The following is a 19,214-nucleotide window of genomic DNA, read 5'->3' as shown; positions in this document are numbered from 1 at the left end:
CAAGGCCTCTGTCTAGAATATACTTTTTTGCATAACTAGTAGGTAGGTATTTGAATAAAGAAAACTAATATCGTCCGGCGAACATGTTAGCGATGGCCCTCGCGATGCTAAATTGATATAATCCTTCGGTGTTCGCGATTCTGAAATACTTCGAGGTAAACTTTTTTCTGTGTTCGCGAACATCGCTTCGAAGCTCCGTGTAACTGTTTCAAAAATATCGATCACACGAACCAAGAGCTTAGCTCGTGTTCGTCGAAAACTACGCAAAAGCTTTTACATATCTTTCCGAACATCAATGAAATGAACAAGAAGCTTCATTTGTCCTCGCCGAAGAGCATGCAAAAGTATCGCCCAAATGTCCGCAATTACGATGGTAAGCGATTGTGATGCGAAGCTTGTGAATACGAACCAGTAACGCAAAGCTTCGCGCTTTGAAAGTATTCGAACATAGGTTCGGTTCGAATATTTCCTGCCCTGCGGGAGGCTAACGCTCAGCAACAAAATACCAGCTTACATGAATAACGGGGATCAGATAAACGAACAAACCTTAATCATGCGAGCATCCAAAGACGCCATGGGAAACGATCAGTCGCTACCATATAATCCATTCTTGATTCACCTATAGTTAAAAAACGCCATCGGAAGAGAACCGAACGAGGTAGTCAAGGCGAGCAAAGAAGCCAGGGGTACACAGTATGTCCTCAGAACCTCCTCCCAAAAAGTATACAGCCAGCTCATGGCGATGACACAGTTAGCAAATGGGACCAACATTGAAATCACACAGCACCCAGTGCTAAACAAAACGGCGGGCGTAATATACGACCTAGACACAAAAAACTTATCCACTGACCTGATACTGGAAGGACTCAAAAAGCAAGGGGTTATTGAAGTACGTCGAATCACGAAAAAAGTCAGTGGAATCCCGACTAATACACCACTACTGGTCGTCTACTTTGAGGGTTCGTACCTACCGGATTATGTATAGTTGGGAATGCTGAGGGTAAACGTTAGAAGATATTACTCCAGCCCCATGCAGTGCTACAGGTGCGGCCGCTTCGGGCACGGTAGCAAAAACTGCAAAGAAAAGGAAATCTGCCTAAACTGCGGAACGGACCACGAGACAACCATAGAAAATCCATGCAAAAAAACGAGCTACTGTGTAAACTGCAAAGGGGAACATTCGGCACGAGACCGCACCTGCTCCGTCTTCGAAGCAGAAAAACACCTGATCAAAATAAAAACGGACAATAACCTAACCTTCCCCGAGGCCCGGGCATTGTTGAAGCAGGACAGAATAGGAAAGGAAACATACGCGAGTAAGGTAAACGCACGAATGTACACACCCGTGGACGAAAGAGACCGCGTTATCCAGCTGCTCAAGCAAGAAGTGGAATCCCTAAAAAAAGCCACCAAAAGTCAACCTACAAGTGACGATAAAGACACAACAATTAAAAAACTAAAGGAACAAATAATCGAAGAGCGCATCCAAAATAAAGACTTGCTAAACGAGATGGCCGCCCTGCGTAGAGCAGTCCAAGAACTGCAAAGAGGATCTTCCAAATCGCCCCTCCCGCTGCCACAAAATAAAACACCGCAACAACAAACCCAATCCGGAAACCCACAACCCCAAAAAACACACCAGCAGCAGGTAATCACAGGAAACGTCCAGACAATAATAGGAAACGCACAACCAAACAAAACCCCCCAATCACAAGCAGCAACATCAAACACTCACTCAACAATAATTCTACCCAAGATCGGCACCCAACCACAAACAAGCCTCATCCTTAACCTGCAAACAACTGAAACCGTAGGGAAAAATACAACAAAACCACCAAAAAAAGGAGCAAATCAAGAAGCCCACTGCGAAAACTGAGCATAACACGGGACGGACAGAACACTGCGAACACATCCAGCGAAATATCATTCCAACACCGAACAAACCTTGACGACCTGTCGATTGACCTCCCAAAATAAGGCGAAACCAAAAATAAAACCCAACATGATACCAACAAACAGCAGAAAAACAAAAAACCTACCCACATCGACCCTGACCGGGGAAGTACCGGGTCCCCCCGACGAGCCCCCGGCGGCTGTTGGTGTGGGACCATCGGTACCCAACCAGGCAAGTACTAATTTCGTTACCAACCAAAACAGTTCAACTGCCCCACCCCCTTTCAACACAGCAACCAACAAGACCGAAACGGCGGACAACCCGGCGGACTCTAGCGCCCCGCAACCTAGCGGGCCTCAATGCAGCCCAGCCGACCACCATAATTCGACTAACCAACCTACGGATACAAAAAAACATGGCGAACCCGGGTCTCCCAGCACACCCCCACCAGGAGGAACTAGAGGACGGCAAGCGGATCGCCCCCCACCATACGACTCCCCACCACGTGACACAGCAAGAAGCAAACCGGTTCACCCCGACGAACCTTCGGCTGCTGCCGATGCAGGGGGCCCGGCCAACCCCCCGGAACACCAACACAACGAACACCCCATCACCCCAATGAGCTACAACTTTCACCCCCGCTCTCCGAGCCCGGTAGCTGGCTGCTCCTGGCACCCCATCACCTTCCATTTGAACACAGCGACAAACACAGAGCCAACCAGCAGCATATTTAACTCCGATAAAACCAGTATAGAAGGAGACGTTAGGGAAAAAGCCTTCTCCCCTGCACCGGCCCCGCCCGCGGACGTACCGGCACCTACCGACGAGCCTTCGGCGGCTGCAGGTGCAGGGGGCCCGGCTCCCCACCGGGTAAGTCCCACTATTCGCTGCGTTTCTCCCGAACAATCGTACGGCTCCACACCTTTTCTAGACAACTCACCACCAAACCCGCCCAGCCACCTGCTTCACAACTATAGGAACTCCCCGGAACGCCTTGCTGACCCCCCATTAAACCTGATACAACCAGGCCTACACACTACGACCAGACCGCAGATTTCCAACACACACAGCCCTGGCGACCCTCGCCCCGGCACCCCTTCGGAATCCGGCTCCGATACCCTTAACTCCGGTAACCGCAGCACACTGGCCCTCCAGTGGAACGCCAACGGACTGCGTCAGAACCTCGGAGACCTCCAGGTCATCATCGCCCGGCACAACCCATCGTGCTTGCCATCCAGGAAACACATATCCCCGTAGGAACCGATCCCACCCGGTGGCTTGGAGGCCACTACACGTGGGAACTCCGGACCGGTGGAAACATTTTTCAAACCGTCGGATTAGCCACCCGTTCCGACATTCCAGGAGGCGAAATCCGCTTAGACACACAGCTACTCGCGATCGCGAGGAGAATCCTGGTACCCACCCCCTGCACCGTCGCAACCGTTTACATACCCCAGGAGGTCCAGGATGTTGGAAAGAAGCTCGATCACCTGATTCGGCAGCTACCCACCCCGTTCCTCATCATGGGCGATTTCAACGCCCACCATCCAGCCTGGGGGTCTCGCCGCCCCAACCGTCGCGGAAACGAGATCCTCAAAACCGTCGAAAACAATGGAGCCATCATACTTAACGACGGAAATCCGACGTTCGCCAGAGGCCCTGCCCTAACGCACATCGACATCTCCATATGCTCCAGCCCCCTAGCACCTGACTGCCTGTGGTCCGTGCTTCCGGACTCCTGCAGCAGTGACCACCACCCGATCTTGATCACTCACAGGGCAACCCCCCCTACAACAACTCGCCGGCGTCGATGGCTCTACAAGGAAGCCGACTGGGCAAACTTCCAGGAGACCTTTACGGACCAACTCGACCCACTAAGGTCGTACACTGCAGATGAACTCACCGACATCATACACTTCGCTGCCGAATCGAGCATTCCCAGAACCAGCGGGACCCCACGACGGAGAGCGGTCCACTGGTGGTGCTCCGAAGTAGCTACCGCCATCAAAAACCGCCGCAGAGCCCTCTGTACCCTTCGGAAAACTCCGACTGACAGCCCTTTATGGGCCCCTCGATCCAGAAACTTCCGGCAACTGCGCAACGACGCACGGAAAGCCATCTCCGAAGCCAAAACTGCCAGTTGGAACTCTTTCCTAGACGGGATCCACCCCGATTCACCAACAGAGGAAATTTGGCGCCGAGTCAACGCGCTCAGCGGAAAGAGACGTAACATAGGTTTTTCACTCGACATCGGTGGATCACCAAGCATTCAACCCAGTGAAATTGCTAACGAGCTGGGAAGGTATTTCTCCTCGCTCTCCGCAAACACCTCGCTGCCCACCGAATTCCAAACCAGAAAGAACCATCTCGAGGCCAACCCCGTTACCTTCCTTCCGGACTCATCCGCCCAATGGAACCAGCCCTTTTCCGGAACGGAACTCTCCTACGCTCTCAACCAGGGCCAAGGAAAAGCCACCGGCATCGACAACATTGGCTATCCTCTTCTACGCAACCTACCGGCATCTGGTAAAAGAACCCTCCTCGAGTGTTTCAACCAAATCTGGAAGGGCGGACCTATCCCGAACTCATGGCAGACAGCCCTGGTCATCCCGATCCCCAAAAGGGTCCAGGGACCCCGTACGGCCAAGGACTTCCGGCCTATAAGCCTGCTCCCTTGCATCAGCAAAACATTTGAGAGGATGGCCAATAGAAGACTAACAGACATCCTTGAACAGCGCCAACTCTTGGACAATCGTCAACTCGCCTTCCGGAAGGGTAAGGGCACCGGGTCTTACCTGGCATCCCTCGGAGAGACCCTCGAACAGGCCAGAAGGGACGGCCTCCACGCGGACATCGCAGCCCTAGATATAGAAAAAGCATACAACACCGTATGGCGTGAGGGTATCCACCGCCAACTCCACCGCTGGGGGATCGGAGGAAACCTCGGCGCCTATATCCAGCGCTTCCTCCAAGACCGCAGGTTCCGGGTTGGAATTGGCGGTAGCGAATCCGGAGTGTACGTGGAAGAAAACGGAGTACCCCAGGGGTCCGTACTCGCGGTCACCCTATTCCTCATCTCTATGAACACCATATTCGCCACCCTCCCCAAGGGGGTCTTCATCTTCGTGTATGCTGACGACATTGTACTAGTCGTAACCGGAAGAACCAGAGGTAGGACGCGAATCAAACTCCAGGCTGCCGTCAATGCCGTGTCCAAATGGGCAACTGGAATCGGCTTCCGACTATCGATCAGCAAGAGCTTCTACACCCACATCTGCGACTCCTTCCACCGTGCCACCGACCGTCCGATCCGCATCGCCGACACCCCGATCACATACAGAAAGGAACCGACCATCCTCGGGATCACATTAGACCGCAAAACCACCTTCGCCCCCCATTTCCGGAGGATAAAAGCCGAATGCGCCAACCGTAAACGCCTAGTACAGACAATAGTCGCCAGGCACCCTAAATGCAACAGGGACACCGCACTGAGGGTTGGCGAAGCCCTTATTCACAGCCGAATCTTCTACGGAGTTGAGATAACCGGGAAAAACATCGCAGGTATCAACAACATCTTAGCCCCGCTCTACCACGGATCCATCCGGAGCGCATCCAAACTCCTGCCCAGCACACCAGCAGAAAGCGCATGTGTAGAGGCTGGCGTACTCCCATTCCGTTGGAGAACCGCCCTCGTCATCTTCCGGCGGGCACTAGGCGTACTTGAGAAGACATACGGAAACGACGAATCTGCGACACTCCAAACAGCCCAGGATATATACTTGGAGTTCACTGGAACCGCCCTACCCCCACTCGCCCGGCTGCACCGGGTTTGGCCTCGCCCCTGGAATGCACAACCCATCCTGATCGACACATCCCTGTCCAGAACCCTCCGGGCCGGAGGAGCACCAGAAATCGCACAGGCAACATACAACCAGCTGGTAGCACGACGCTACTCCTCCCACACACGCATATTCACCGACGGCTCGAAGAGGGACGGGGAGGTGGGAGTCGGTGTTAGCAACGGCAAGGTCGTACACTGCAGATGAACTCACCGACATCATACACTTCGCTGCCGAATCGAGCATTCCCAGAACCAGCGGGACCCCACGACGGAGAGCGGTCCACTGGTGGTGCTCCGAAGTAGCTACCGCCATCAAAAACCGCCGCAGAGCCCTCTGTACCCTTCGGAAAACTCCGACTGACAGCCCTTTATGGGCCCCTCGATCCAGAAACTTCCGGCAACTGCGCAACGACGCACGGAAAGCCATCTCCGAAGCCAAAACTGCCAGTTGGAACTCTTTCCTAGACGGGATCCACCCCGATTCACCAACAGAGGAAATTTGGCGCCGAGTCAACGCGCTCAGCGGAAAGAGACGTAACATAGGTTTTTCACTCGACATCGGTGGATCACCAAGCATTCAACCCAGTGAAATTGCTAACGAGCTGGGAAGGTATTTCTCCTCGCTCTCCGCAAACACCTCGCTGCCCACCGAATTCCAAACCAGAAAGAACCATCTCGAGGCCAACCCCGTTACCTTCCTTCCGGACTCATCCGCCCAATGGAACCAGCCCTTTTCCGGAACGGAACTCTCCTACGCTCTCAACCAGGGCCAAGGAAAAGCCACCGGCATCGACAACATTGGCTATCCTCTTCTACGCAACCTACCGGCATCTGGTAAAAGAACCCTCCTCGAGTGTTTCAACCAAATCTGGAAGGGCGGACCTATCCCGAACTCATGGCAGACAGCCCTGGTCATCCCGATCCCCAAAAGGGTCCAGGGACCCCGTACGGCCAAGGACTTCCGGCCTATAAGCCTGCTCCCTTGCATCAGCAAAACATTTGAGAGGATGGCCAATAGAAGACTAACAGACATCCTTGAACAGCGCCAACTCTTGGACAATCGTCAACTCGCCTTCCGGAAGGGGAAGGGCACCGGGTCTTACCTGGCATCCCTCGGAGAGACCCTCGAACAGGCCAGAAGGGACGGCCTCCACGCGGACATCGCAGCCCTAGATATAGAAAAAGCATACAACACCGTATGGCGTGAGGGTATCCACCGCCAACTCCACCGCTGGGGGATCGGAGGAACCCTCTGCGCCTATATCCAGCGCTTCCTCCAAGACCGCAGGTTCCGGGTTGGAATTGGCGGTAGCGAATCCGGAGTGTACGTGGAAGAAAACGGAGTACCCCAGGGGTCCGTACTCGCGGTCACCCTATTCCTCATCTCTATGAACACCATATTCGCCACCCTCCCCAAGGGGGTCTTCATCTTCGTGTATGCTGACGACATTGTACTAGTCGTAACCGGAAGAACCAGAGGTAGGACGCGAATCAAACTCCAGGCTGCCGTCAATGCCGTGTCCAAATGGGCAACTGGAATCGGCTTCCGACTATCGATCAGCAAGAGCTTCTACACCCACATCTGCGACTCCTTCCACCGTGCCACCGACCGTCCGATCCGCATCGCCGACACCCCGATCACATACAGAAAGGAACCGACCATCCTCGGGATCACATTAGACCGCAAAACCACCTTCGCCCCCCATTTCCGGAGGATAAAAGCCGAATGCGCCAACCGTAAACGCCTAGTACAGACAATAGTCGCCAGGCACCCTAAATGCAACAGGGACACCGCACTGAGGGTTGGCGAAGCCCTTATTCACAGCCGAATCTTCTACGGAGTTGAGATAACCGGGAAAAACATCGCAGGTATCAACAACATCTTAGCCCCGCTCTACCACGGATCCATCCGGAGCGCATCCAAACTCCTGCCCAGCACACCAGCAGAAAGCGCATGTGTAGAGGCTGGCGTACTCCCATTCCGTTGGAGAACCGCCCTCGTCATCTTCCGGCGGGCACTAGGCGTACTTGAGAAGACATACGGAAACGACGAATCTGCGACACTCCAAACAGCCCAGGATATATACTTGGAGTTCACTGGAACCGCCCTACCCCCACTCGCCCGGCTGCACCGGGTTTGGCCTCGCCCCTGGAATGCACAACCCATCCTGATCGACACATCCCTGTCCAGAACCCTCCGGGCCGGAGGAGCACCAGAAATCGCACAGGCAACATACAACCAGCTGGTAGCACGACGCTACTCCTCCCACACACGCATATTCACCGACGGCTCGAAGAGGGACGGGGAGGTGGGAGTCGGTGTTAGCAACGGCCCAACCGGCTCCTCCTTCCGGCTCCCGACCCAATGCTCGGTGTTCTCGGCCGAAGCAGCAGCCATCGCCCTGGCCCTTGCCCGAAGACCTTCCGACTCTGCAACCACCATCTTCACCGACTCGCTCTCGGTTCTTCCAACCTGCGCCCTCCAAGATCAAACTTGACACCAGCCCCGAAACCCAGGAACCTTCTAAACCACCGACAGGACCATCACATACTAGATCTTAAATAAATGACATGTAAAAATTTTTCTTTCATACTACGGGTGAATGACCTATAAGGTTAAAACCCGCTCCAATAAAATCAATCAATCAATCAAACCTACATAGATGTTGCTACCGAGCCCGGAGGAAAATGCAGAGAGCCCACAACGTCGCTGGAAGAGCAACTCTAAAACCAGCATATAAGACTTCAAGTACTTATCAAGGAAATCAAGACTAAGTCACAAAACATCAAAAAATGAGATAAAAGATTTCTTCAGCTACATTCAACTTTTGCCAGATTTGAAATTTGTAACAACAACTACTGAGTAGAACAGTCATTCAGATCATGCCAGCGTTGCAACGAAGATGGCGGAAGGAGCAACGCCTTGCAACGTAGCAGTTCATGGCTTCAGATCGTCCAGCCACTGATGAACCGGAAGTCAAGAATCAGTCAGGATCCATCACCGGAAACTAGACTGAGCGTCACGTATCGTCGACGAAAGGTCGTCGCGCACCTGGAAACTGGAAGTCATCCGCCACCCGGAATCGCAGGACTGACATCGGCACCTGCCAAACCAGCATTGAGATAACGGTTTCGAGAGAACTTTCTGGGTCGGGAAATTCATCCGTCGGAGTAGGCTGGGCCCATCGCCGGGGGCCTAACTAGTCAACGCAGAGAGGTGCGCATGTACCCTACAATAGGAGTGCGTAGCAGCAGGACTGATGTGGTGGTAATGAGACCAGTGAACTAGCATGACCCGCTAGACCTGGAAAGAAACGAAGTGCAGAAGCACAGCCCCCTCCCCATGGAAATAGTCATTTCAAATGGAATCTTGGGGGATCAGGCAAATGTCAGACTCTTGGTGGAGGTTCAAAGTTATCTTCTCTGTTCAGAGTCTCTCACTCTGGTACACGATGGACAAAATCGGTAGTATGGTCTAACTACTGAACGTGTGCTTGGTCGGCGTAAAAACTTAACCACCAAGTAAAAAAAATATACATGCACATATACATACATACATATATACAGTGTAGTCATCTTGGACCTCTTATTTTTGTACTCCTCGTGAACGACCTCTGTAGTGAATTGTCATCGACCAAAGTCATGTATGCAGATGATTTGAAAATGTACCGTGTAATAAAAACTATGGTTGACTGTTGCGCTTTGCAAATGGACCTCGAAAGGGTTATGGATTGGTGTGACAGAAACGGCATGAGTGTGAGCATCCAGAAATACAGCAGAATCACTTTCGCACGAGTACAATCGCTCATTATTTTGCGATTGCTCCTGTAGAACGAGTTGCATCCGTCAAGGATTTAGGTATCACTCTCGACTTTAAACTACGGTTTACCGTACATGTTTCTTCTGTCATAGCTAAATCCTACGCTGTACTTGGACTCATCAAGCGCGACACCCGTGATTTCACTGATGTTTACTGTCTAAAATTGCTATACATCGCACTGGTACGCAGTATTCTGGAAAATAAGGTTATCGTTTGGACTCCGTATCACACCGTCCGCATTAGGGATCATCCATAAATGACGTAGCATTATATGGGGGAGGGGGAGTTTTGTATTTTGTGATGATATGTGACGACAAGGGGGTACGGGGTCATGTCATGCTACGTAGCTTTACTCGTTTCATCTAACTAACATTGTTTTTTATTTTTTTAAATTTTTTACCGGGTCAAAGGGGGGGGAGGTTTACCGTCAAGTTACGTAATTACCAGGGGGTATTTAGGGGTTTGTGACAAAATGCTACGATGGGGGAGGGGGGTGTTAAAAATCACTCAAAAAATGCTACGTCATTTATGGATAGTCCCTTACTTGTCTTGAACGGGTACAGAAGAACTTCATCAGATTTGCCCTTCGTCGGCTGCCCTGGCAAAATCGATTACAACTACCTCCATACGAAGATCGCTGCGAAATAGGCGATTCTTTCTGCCACGACTCTTCGTCTTCGACTTGCTTACAGACAACATAGATTCCCCTGCGCTCTTAGCAAAGCTTGACTTAAACGTTCTTCACCAACGTTTATCCACCTTTTGATTTTAGTATGAATAAAGAGTCTTTCAAATTAAAAATAGTTTATAGTAAGATTATATTTTTTACTCTGTGCGATGTAATATTTTAATCGAAGACAAGGGGCCATGCATAAATGACGTAGAATTTTGGGGGGTAGGAAGGGTATGCCAAATTTGTGACGATGTGTGACGAGGGGGAGGGTAGGGTCAAAAGTTGTGCGACGTAGCATTAAGTTTAAAACCCATTGTTTACAGACGACAATTTAATGATACTCCATTCCCAAGAGAAATAAATTTAAATTCAAACAAGTTACTTTTTATGCGGTTTTTTCATGAGGTAAATTACGATTCGCGGAATTACAAATTTGCAAAAATATGAAAAGATTTTGTATGCGGATTTAACTTGCTACATTAGTTAGCTAATATTGCTAACTAGTAGACTTAGTTTTGGAAGCTGAATTAATTTGTTGCTTCGGATTCAACCAAACAAAATTTAGTAATTTAGATGAACGTATGCTTCTTAGAATCATTGGCAGCTGCAGGATTGTGAACTGAGAGAACTTCTCTTCATGCTCCCCTTGACATATAACATTCAAAACAAAACTATTAACACTATATTTGTCATGAAATGGGCTTATTTTGCACGCAATTTGCTGTTATAATGAAAATGTTGATAAAAGTCGTCAAACATTTTGAAAGGACATGTATTTAAATAATTGAAAAACATATGTAACTTATTTTCATCCCCGGCGGCTTTGCATGGGACTAGGGGGAGGGGGTAGGTATATGCTACGTTATTTACGAGGGGGAGGTTAGAATTTTGTGACCAAATGCTACGAGGGGGAGGGAGGGGTCAAAAATCGCCGAAAAAAGCTACGTCATTTGTGTACGGATCCCAATACACAATATATACATACATACACACAGGGGCATTTACTGTACTTGAAGAACTGAATTGAACGGCACATGACTATCGGCTCTTCTTGATGTCGATTAAAAAGTTGATTTTCAAAGCAATTTCATAACCTTTCTATTGAGAAATGCAAAACTAGAACAGTTTTAGCGGGGACAGTTCTACCTTACTTTTTTGAAGTTTCTGTGCAGTGATATATATTGAATAGCAAAAATTTCTAATTTATTTTATGTTTTTATCGTTAATTGTATGCTACGATGGTAATTTAGAAAAAATGAAAAAAATGATATTGTTTAAGATTTCTTATAATAGTAAATGTTCCATCACAGAATTATCTAACAAAGACATGAATTCGTAATATTCGGAATTATTAGATTCATTGTAAGTGTGAATTTGACTATGTGTAGTGCCAGTGTTTTTATAGTTATTGGTATTTCCCCACTGTATCGTAACTGAAGGCTTTGACTCAGTTTTTGAATCGGTGACAGGAATAGATGAAAGGTAATACTTTTTAGTGTATGCATTCTGGAATGATTCAACATTTTTATGATTTTGCACAGTCGGTACGTGGAATATAGGTTCATCTTTCAAGATAGGCGTTTTGTACAAAATTTTGTCAATACACAATGGAAAATGGTGTTGTTGCTTTATTAGCGAAGATGTAGTTCTGTAACGTTCGTTGGGAACCTCATTTCCGTTATAGAATTCATCACTGTTGCATAAATAGGGATCTTCATCCATGACGAAGTTATTACTTTCAGCCGAACAATTTGATAATGTGTTGTTATCATGCATCAGTTCAGGTTTATCGATTATTACTGGAAGGTTTGGAGAAAAAGTTGCATGTGCCATTAGTCTGTTAACAATATTCTGATGTCCATCGACCTCGCTACTATTAATCAGATATTTTTCAGATTTAGCGTAATGAGATACTTTATCGTATTGACTTGTAGAATTGTGCGAATCTTTTATTCTGCTACCACATTTATATCCGACAGATTCCTTTTTATGCTTCATGCGTCGGTTTTGAAACCAGATTTTAATTTGTCTCTCGCTTAGGGAAAGTTTAGTAGCAATTTCGATTCTCCTGGGACGGCAAAGGTATCGGTTGTGGTGAAATTCCTTCTCCAGTTCTACGAGCTGTACGCTTGTATAGGCGGTGCGTGTCCGCTTTGTAGCAACATGTGATTTTGGGGTGCCGACAGTAGAAACTGTTTGAGAGCCTGAAAGAAAGAATTATGGGATAAAAATTAAGAACATGTGTTTACATTATTCTCGGGGGATAATGGTTTAGCGTTATGTAAGTACTGTGTCGCATATTATATTTTGACGAATATAGGGAAATAATTTTACTCTTTTAATCTGTTATAGAGATGGATTTTCTGTAGCCTTTAATACATTTTCGTGTATAGGTATCTCGATTGAACAGATATTGAAGCAAACGAAACGTATGTTTGCACTTTCTAGGTAATAATTGCCATTACTGCCCGATGTGTAATTTACGGTGTGGCTTGAGTAATCATTCGAAAGCAACTTTTTATTCGTAAGCTTGAGTTGGATAGTCTTTTCCTTATATTGGGAACATGAATAAGGAAACAAAAATAGACAAATTACTTTTGTTCTGCGGTGATGGAGGAGAAGCAATAAGAAATGATGATGATAAATATTTCTATCAAAACCCTCGACCCTTGTACAAAAGCAGGTTTGTCTCAATCATGAGGTGCAACCTTCAATAGGCGACTTGGTTATATACAGGATATTCATTTCAATTATTTTAATGATTGACCTTACCTTCTGGTTTGAAGTCGTTTGAAACGAATCCTGATTTACAGGATGGGGGCGTACTGATTTGAGGTTTGCACACATAATTCTCATCAAAGTCGCGAATATTATCGTGATCTGAAAATGATGATTGGTTGGAAATAAATCGCACTGCACTTGGTTTTGTAAGTTCCAACAAAGGGATTATCGAAAATTCTTCGATACACAGATCCTCACTCAAATCCAACACATTGTTGTCACTGGAAAACATTTTGATAAGATGTTTGCACTGTAGATTCTTCCTCAATTGCTTGCTTGTATGAAATAACTTTCAATCGCTTAGGTTACCGCTTAAATATGTTTTTCGTGTGGAGGGGGTACAATGTTGGCTTTCCACTCAAACTATATCCTTTTACGTAGAAAAACAAACGGATACATTACAAAGAGAAAGAAAACAGGGCGGTTTATATATCCGCTACAGGTCAAGTGACAAAGGTAAAGTTCTGCCTGCCAAGTGTCTCTTTTCCCTCTGTCTGTCGTAAACAAAGGGTGCACGGAAATGATTAAGTGTTAGCGAATGGTAAACAGAAGTATAAGTCTGCTGAAGAAAGGAGTAAGGCTCGTGGAATTCAATGTCTAGTCTAAATGCCAGGCGTCAAAAAATTATTCGGATTTTATAAAGTCAGCCTGACCTGACCTAGGCTATTGTTCAGCTATTGAGGGATTTACTGACAGACTGGGCACACGACTTTTGACGTCGTCGTAAGTCAAACTTTGTTACCTGTCATTGAGACGGTCAATAGAATATAATAAAATAAATAGACAACAGCTTGAATTACTGTCTTTTTCAATTGACTGGCAAAATTGGAAGTTTGCATAAACCTGCATAAAAGATACCAAGATCTAAATGGCGGCAGAAACAGATTCATGTAATGAGATGGTCTAACCATGGTGAGCCAAAATGCTAAAGACAGTGACTGCTTGTTTAAAGGTATTCTCGTTTTTACGTGGTGTTACAGCGGTCTAGTGTAAAAATAGATGTAGGTTCAAGCTATTTTATATGCTATATTTTTCACTCGGTGCTCTCAAGTCAATTAACTTAATAAAAATAATATTATTGAAAACACTTTTTTACTTGGAGGATATGTACCACGTTAGTTCGTTTGTTATATTTCCAAAATCTGCAAGAATATTTCAAACGAGCGATACGCTTTGAGAAAATCAGCGAAAAGGGGCCATGTAAAAATAACTTGCGATGGACAAAATTATTTGTCTAAAAAGATCAACAACTTGTTTAAAAATGTCCAATTCCGGTAATCTACAAGAAAGTGTAGAACACATATTGCAGGAAAAGATAAACGATTTCCAAAAACATTGCAACCCAAAATACATCAATTTGTTGCTCACTTCATCGAAATAAAATATAAAAATAATTACACGACTATAAAATGCCTAACACAAATCGAATTAAGTTTGGTATTAATCCCTTTATGTAACTTTGATTTTCGGTTTTGAGAGATGGTTCCAAGCATGCACACCAATTACGATCCTTCATATACACTGAGAATCTTTTTTGGTTGGAACTCGTTTACTGGCTTTGTAAACATACCTTCTGATAAACCCCCTTCAAGCAAACTTGAACACAATCGCCGGTTTTATCATTGGGAAATTAGACTATACAACCATTGCTACAATTTGCAGCTAGAGAAATGCTTATTGTAGAAGAATATTGATATCTATAGAATGACACTCATTGACAAATTTAATACGTTAAATTTTTCAACGAATATATTTCTTCAGTAATTCTGCAATTAATAAAAGTACAGCAAGTATAAAACTGAAAATATGTTATATCTTTAACAAAAGCACTGTTTTGAGCGACTTAGTGGAATGTTATATTAAACACTTTAAACCGTTGTCTTCCGTTTTAATTCCACTATGATGCAGTGTGGAATTAAAACGGAAGACAACGGTTTAAAGTGTTTAATGTTATATCTTTTCGCAAAATACTACCGGTACCTTTTTCAAACCGTAGTGTTTTTATTTGCAGATACAGAGAATGAAAACTAAATCTGGATCTACATAACTTGTATACAAGACATGCCGCAGTATACATGTGAGTTTGTATAATTAAAATTTTGAAATTCAGTGGTGTTTTATTACAGATAAAACATGGTCACAAAGCACGCTTTGTATAATTTCAATTTTTTCAGATGGTTCGCATCTGAGATTTTCGTGTTTCTTTACAGGTTGAAAATGACAAATATTTGTGCATATTTCCGATAATAACGCGTAAACATTTAATTATTTCATTCAGTACAAATGTTGTAAAATGAATATCGGTCGAAAATATTGAAACGAGAAAGCTATATTTGTAGAAGTATTCTACTTCTACACATATAGCATTTGTTCTTTTTTTTATGTAATGATTATAGTTGAAATTGTGTGCGCCTATTCTTGAACTACGTGACTTGGCTCTAAGTAGAATATGAGAGACCGCTAAACCTCAGCATTTTTTCATACATGCATATTGCCTGCATACGAACATGCATATTGCCTGCATACGTATTGATGATGAGTTTTGCTTTCCATTCAGCAGAGACTATATCGATATCTTAATTTCCGATTTTCGAAGGGAAAATATACTATGTATAGAAACTAAGAGATGTTGATATTACAATGTCGTAGTGGAATTTTGGCCTTCTGTTTCGATCGACTTCTCATCGGATTCTTAGCGAAAATGTACAACGGTGATAGGAGAGCTATAGCGCTATATATATGTGAATACAGATCTATATATATGCATTATATATTGCCGTCGGCGTTACTTTATCCTGTCTTTTGAATCAATTCATTCTGATTTCTTTATGCTACACACCAAAAAAATCTGATTTTATCGTTGACGTAATTGCAAACATGACACAATTCAACAACTAGTAATTCATGAAATGACGAAACATTACCGTGTTCCGTTTTATTTTACATGCTACATATACTTTACATGCGCAATGACATAAAATTACACTTCCTACCATTCAGAACAAACACTGTATGTGGAGTAATTTTACATGATTTACGAAATTAAACCTCATGTAAAATTAAAATCAAACGTATAACTAAGTCATTTTTGATGCCCGTATATGTCATGGTCAGGAGACGTAAATTTACACTATTTTTTCTAGGTGTGTAATGTGAGTAAATTGATAGTGCGTAAATGAGTATATAGGAAGCAGCTAAGTATGTATCATTTCAAAAATAGAAGAAAAGTAAAAACTATGCATCTTAAAATCAAATCAACATCATAATCGATTATACATTTCCGTTAGACAAGCATCAATTGACATGCTTATTCCTTGGTAGACATCATATGCATTTGATTAATTAAATTGTTTTATTCTGGGATTTCATGTGAGACTATACATAATGTACTATACGTAAATGTGTTTGTTGTAAACTGCAAATCAATAAAAATAGGTGATGGGATTAGGTTGACGAATTTGAGAGTGATGGCATAAGCTGCGTATGTGAAATCAAAAACCGTCGTAGGTGGCCAATGAGGTCAAAGCGGTTTTGGTTAGTCTGGACTGGCAAATTCAAGTGCTTTGCAGTTTTGCGTCTTTTTGATATCATGATGGTACCAGATTCGATCGATTCAGTTGCCATAACTCTACGAGCTCATGCTTAATAATTAGAACTACCTGAAAAGAGCTCAAGGTGGTCGTCGGCGTTTGTGATAAAAAGGCAAAAGTATTTAATTGTCGTCATACGTGTACCGTTTTGAGTCAAGCATTTTTGAGCATTCCTCTAGAAGCACGCATAACAAGCCTTTTTGCGGATATACTTTCCGCAATTAATAATCCACTATCACAAAAATTGATAATACTTGCTAATTTGTCGGTTTGCTTTATTCTGTCATTTGGACCTTCTGATTCCTTTTTAGTAAGACGAATAAATTGATTTCAAATACTTACAGCTTATTCTGGACCATACTGACTATCTTATGAGGCCGCAGTAGTGTCAAGAATGTCATTTTGATGTTGACGACGTGCCATGCTTCCCTCTTTAGTAGCCTCTAGCCTCGTCCTTCTTTGCGATAAACTGATGGTTACTACTACTAGATATCCTAAAATCTTCAAAACTGCGACATTTCCTTTGTTGAAAATGAAAGCCGTGGGAGGGGGAGGTAGAGTACTTATATGCAGCTCACCTGGGTTCGATCCCTTGCCCGCCTATGAGATTTTTCTAAAAAAAATTCTAAACCGATAAAAGACACGAATAGCAGTGAAAGATGGAAGCCGAATCGAAGTGAGATGTAATTTTAACTGGTAAAACCTCTCCTTTCGACAAATTTTCAAGATAAGTTGATCATAACTCTCATTATTATTTCGCGTGAAACCTTACTTTTCGAAAGATCATTAATGCATAGGGGTGGGCGTAGCGTTGGTAAATCGATTGCCTTGTATGCAGCGCACCTGGGTTCGAGTCCCGACCCCGCACATAGGGTTAGAAATTTTTCATAAGAGATTTTTCTAACCCGAAGAGGCGAATGACACAAAGGTTAAATAAAACCTCTATAATCGAAATAAAAAAAAAATCATTAATGCAATAACACTAATGTACATTCTGACGAACGTGATTTTCGGAATGAAGAGGAGTATTCGGTACACATTCCAAATATATGCGCATTTTGTCTTTTGGGGAAAACCCTGGACGCACGAAAATTGAACAATTACTATGTTATGGCTCAGGTCGCAGGACGCCTTTTTAGTGCTGTAACCTCAGTTCAAACAGATCCTTTTGAAATGTTGTAGAAAAAAATCTTGAGGGAAGGTAGGGTTGATGTACCAATGGGCGATGTTAATACATTAAACGAAAGCTTTCAATCCCTATTTGATAGAAAAAATATTAATTAAAATGCTTTATTTACCAATTTATGTATTCAAAACCGCTTGTGCCCCTATAGGAACACATGTACCAATAGCGGTGCAATCGATAGTTTCGGTTCCTATTGTTGCAAATCCCATTGATTTCTTATGGGACATGCAACTATAGGTACATTAGATCAACTATAGGTGTAAGGGAGCTCAAAATTCAAAGAAAATTATGTTTTTCAACTGTTATTTGGATAACAGTTTAGTTGTCGCATGATTTTAGCGTGAAGAACCAATAAAAAAGGTTTGGTGATGATTGGTACCGCAGTTAGGCGTTTAACCCACTGCTGCAACTATTGGTACACCTCAACTATAGGAGCACCCACCCTACATTAAGAAAACGCAAAAAACGTTTTTGAATGCTCTGCCGGTTAGTCCGTGGTTTAGTTTTGGGCGGAAGTTCGGATAGTTTGGGGGTATAACTGGAAACTGTCCAAATCTCACCAAAAATTGAATGAGCCCCGGAAACTTCCGGTTTAACTTGACCTGCAAGAGTTTTCACCGATCTCACCAGCTTTAAGGTTGGACAGAGAATGGACAAAAATCGAAAACGAAAAAAGCAGTTTTTTTCCACACCGTGTGTAAGATCTTCATAAAAATTAATCAGCTTATGTAGAATGTTGTCTCAGTACTGCTGATTGATTTTTATGAAGATCTAACACCATGTTTCGTTTATGATTTTTGCCCGTTCTCTGTTCAACCTTAATTAAACTTGTTTTGCGGGACATCACGCATGACATTTGTCCAGAACCAAAAGTTGCGCTAACTCGGCGCTAGCTTGGTCCTAGCACAAAGTTCGTCGGATTCTGACGAGAGGAAGGAACTCGAAATGCATCTCAATAATTTTATTACCACGAATTGGTTGACTTTACAAATGTCATTCCAATCGAGCTGGGGCTGGGAAAGTACCACTGTGTAACAGAGCGTTTTTTGCTTGATAGGGACCACCGTTACGTTCTGTTCTTACTTCTTATTCTGGTTGTCGTTACCAGCCTGTGATGCGTTACATGTACGGACAGATAGCACATGCAAAAGTTTAATTTTACACAGCACAAATACTACCTCACATTCAAACATTGTTCCTTTTTCGCATGAAAAATAGAGGACGAAAATGTTAACCATGGTAATTGGAAATAATGAATATGTCCACACGTGCGCGTTAATACACACAGGCTTATTAAAGACGAATGTTACATGCCTTCCACATTTCAAAATAGGTTGGTTACAAAGCTCAACACAAAAATTAGCGTCAACAGCTGATCAACCTTATTTATTTGTGACAAGTCATTTGAATACGCTGTTAAAAAATGTTA

General features: G+C 44.5%; 1 protein-coding gene across 1 annotated transcript; it reads right to left on the bottom strand.

Moving 5' to 3' along the window:
* Nucleotides 1-11,512: 11,512 nt before the first annotated feature.
* Nucleotides 11,513-13,377, bottom strand: LOC131681203 (uncharacterized). The gene is made up of 2 exons (XM_058961910.1): nt 13,001-13,377; nt 11,513-12,432 (listed from the first exon to the last, which is right to left on the bottom strand). The coding sequence occupies exons 1-2, from the start codon at nt 13,239-13,241 to the stop codon at nt 11,513-11,515; spliced, it is 1,161 nt and encodes a 386-aa protein (XP_058817893.1). The 5' UTR covers nt 13,242-13,377.
* Nucleotides 13,378-19,214: the final 5,837 nt, after the last annotated feature.

The sequence above is a fragment of the Topomyia yanbarensis genome, chromosome 2 (assembly GCF_030247195.1).
Source record: "Topomyia yanbarensis strain Yona2022 chromosome 2, ASM3024719v1, whole genome shotgun sequence".
Taxonomy (NCBI): domain Eukaryota; kingdom Metazoa; phylum Arthropoda; class Insecta; order Diptera; family Culicidae; genus Topomyia; species Topomyia yanbarensis.
The sequence above is the reverse complement of the archived record's forward strand: the minus strand, read 5'-3'. Positions and strand labels throughout refer to the sequence as shown.

Excerpts from the sequence above, each read along its gene's own strand:
- LOC131681203 (XM_058961910.1), bottom strand. The coding sequence starts at position 13,241 with ATGTTTTCCAGTGACAACAATGTGTTGGATTTGAGTGAGGATCTGTGT. Across the intron at positions 12,433-13,000 it reads AAACGACTTCAAACCAGAAG|GCTCTCAAACAGTTTCTACT; the intron begins GTAAGGTCAATC and ends TCTTTCTTTCAG.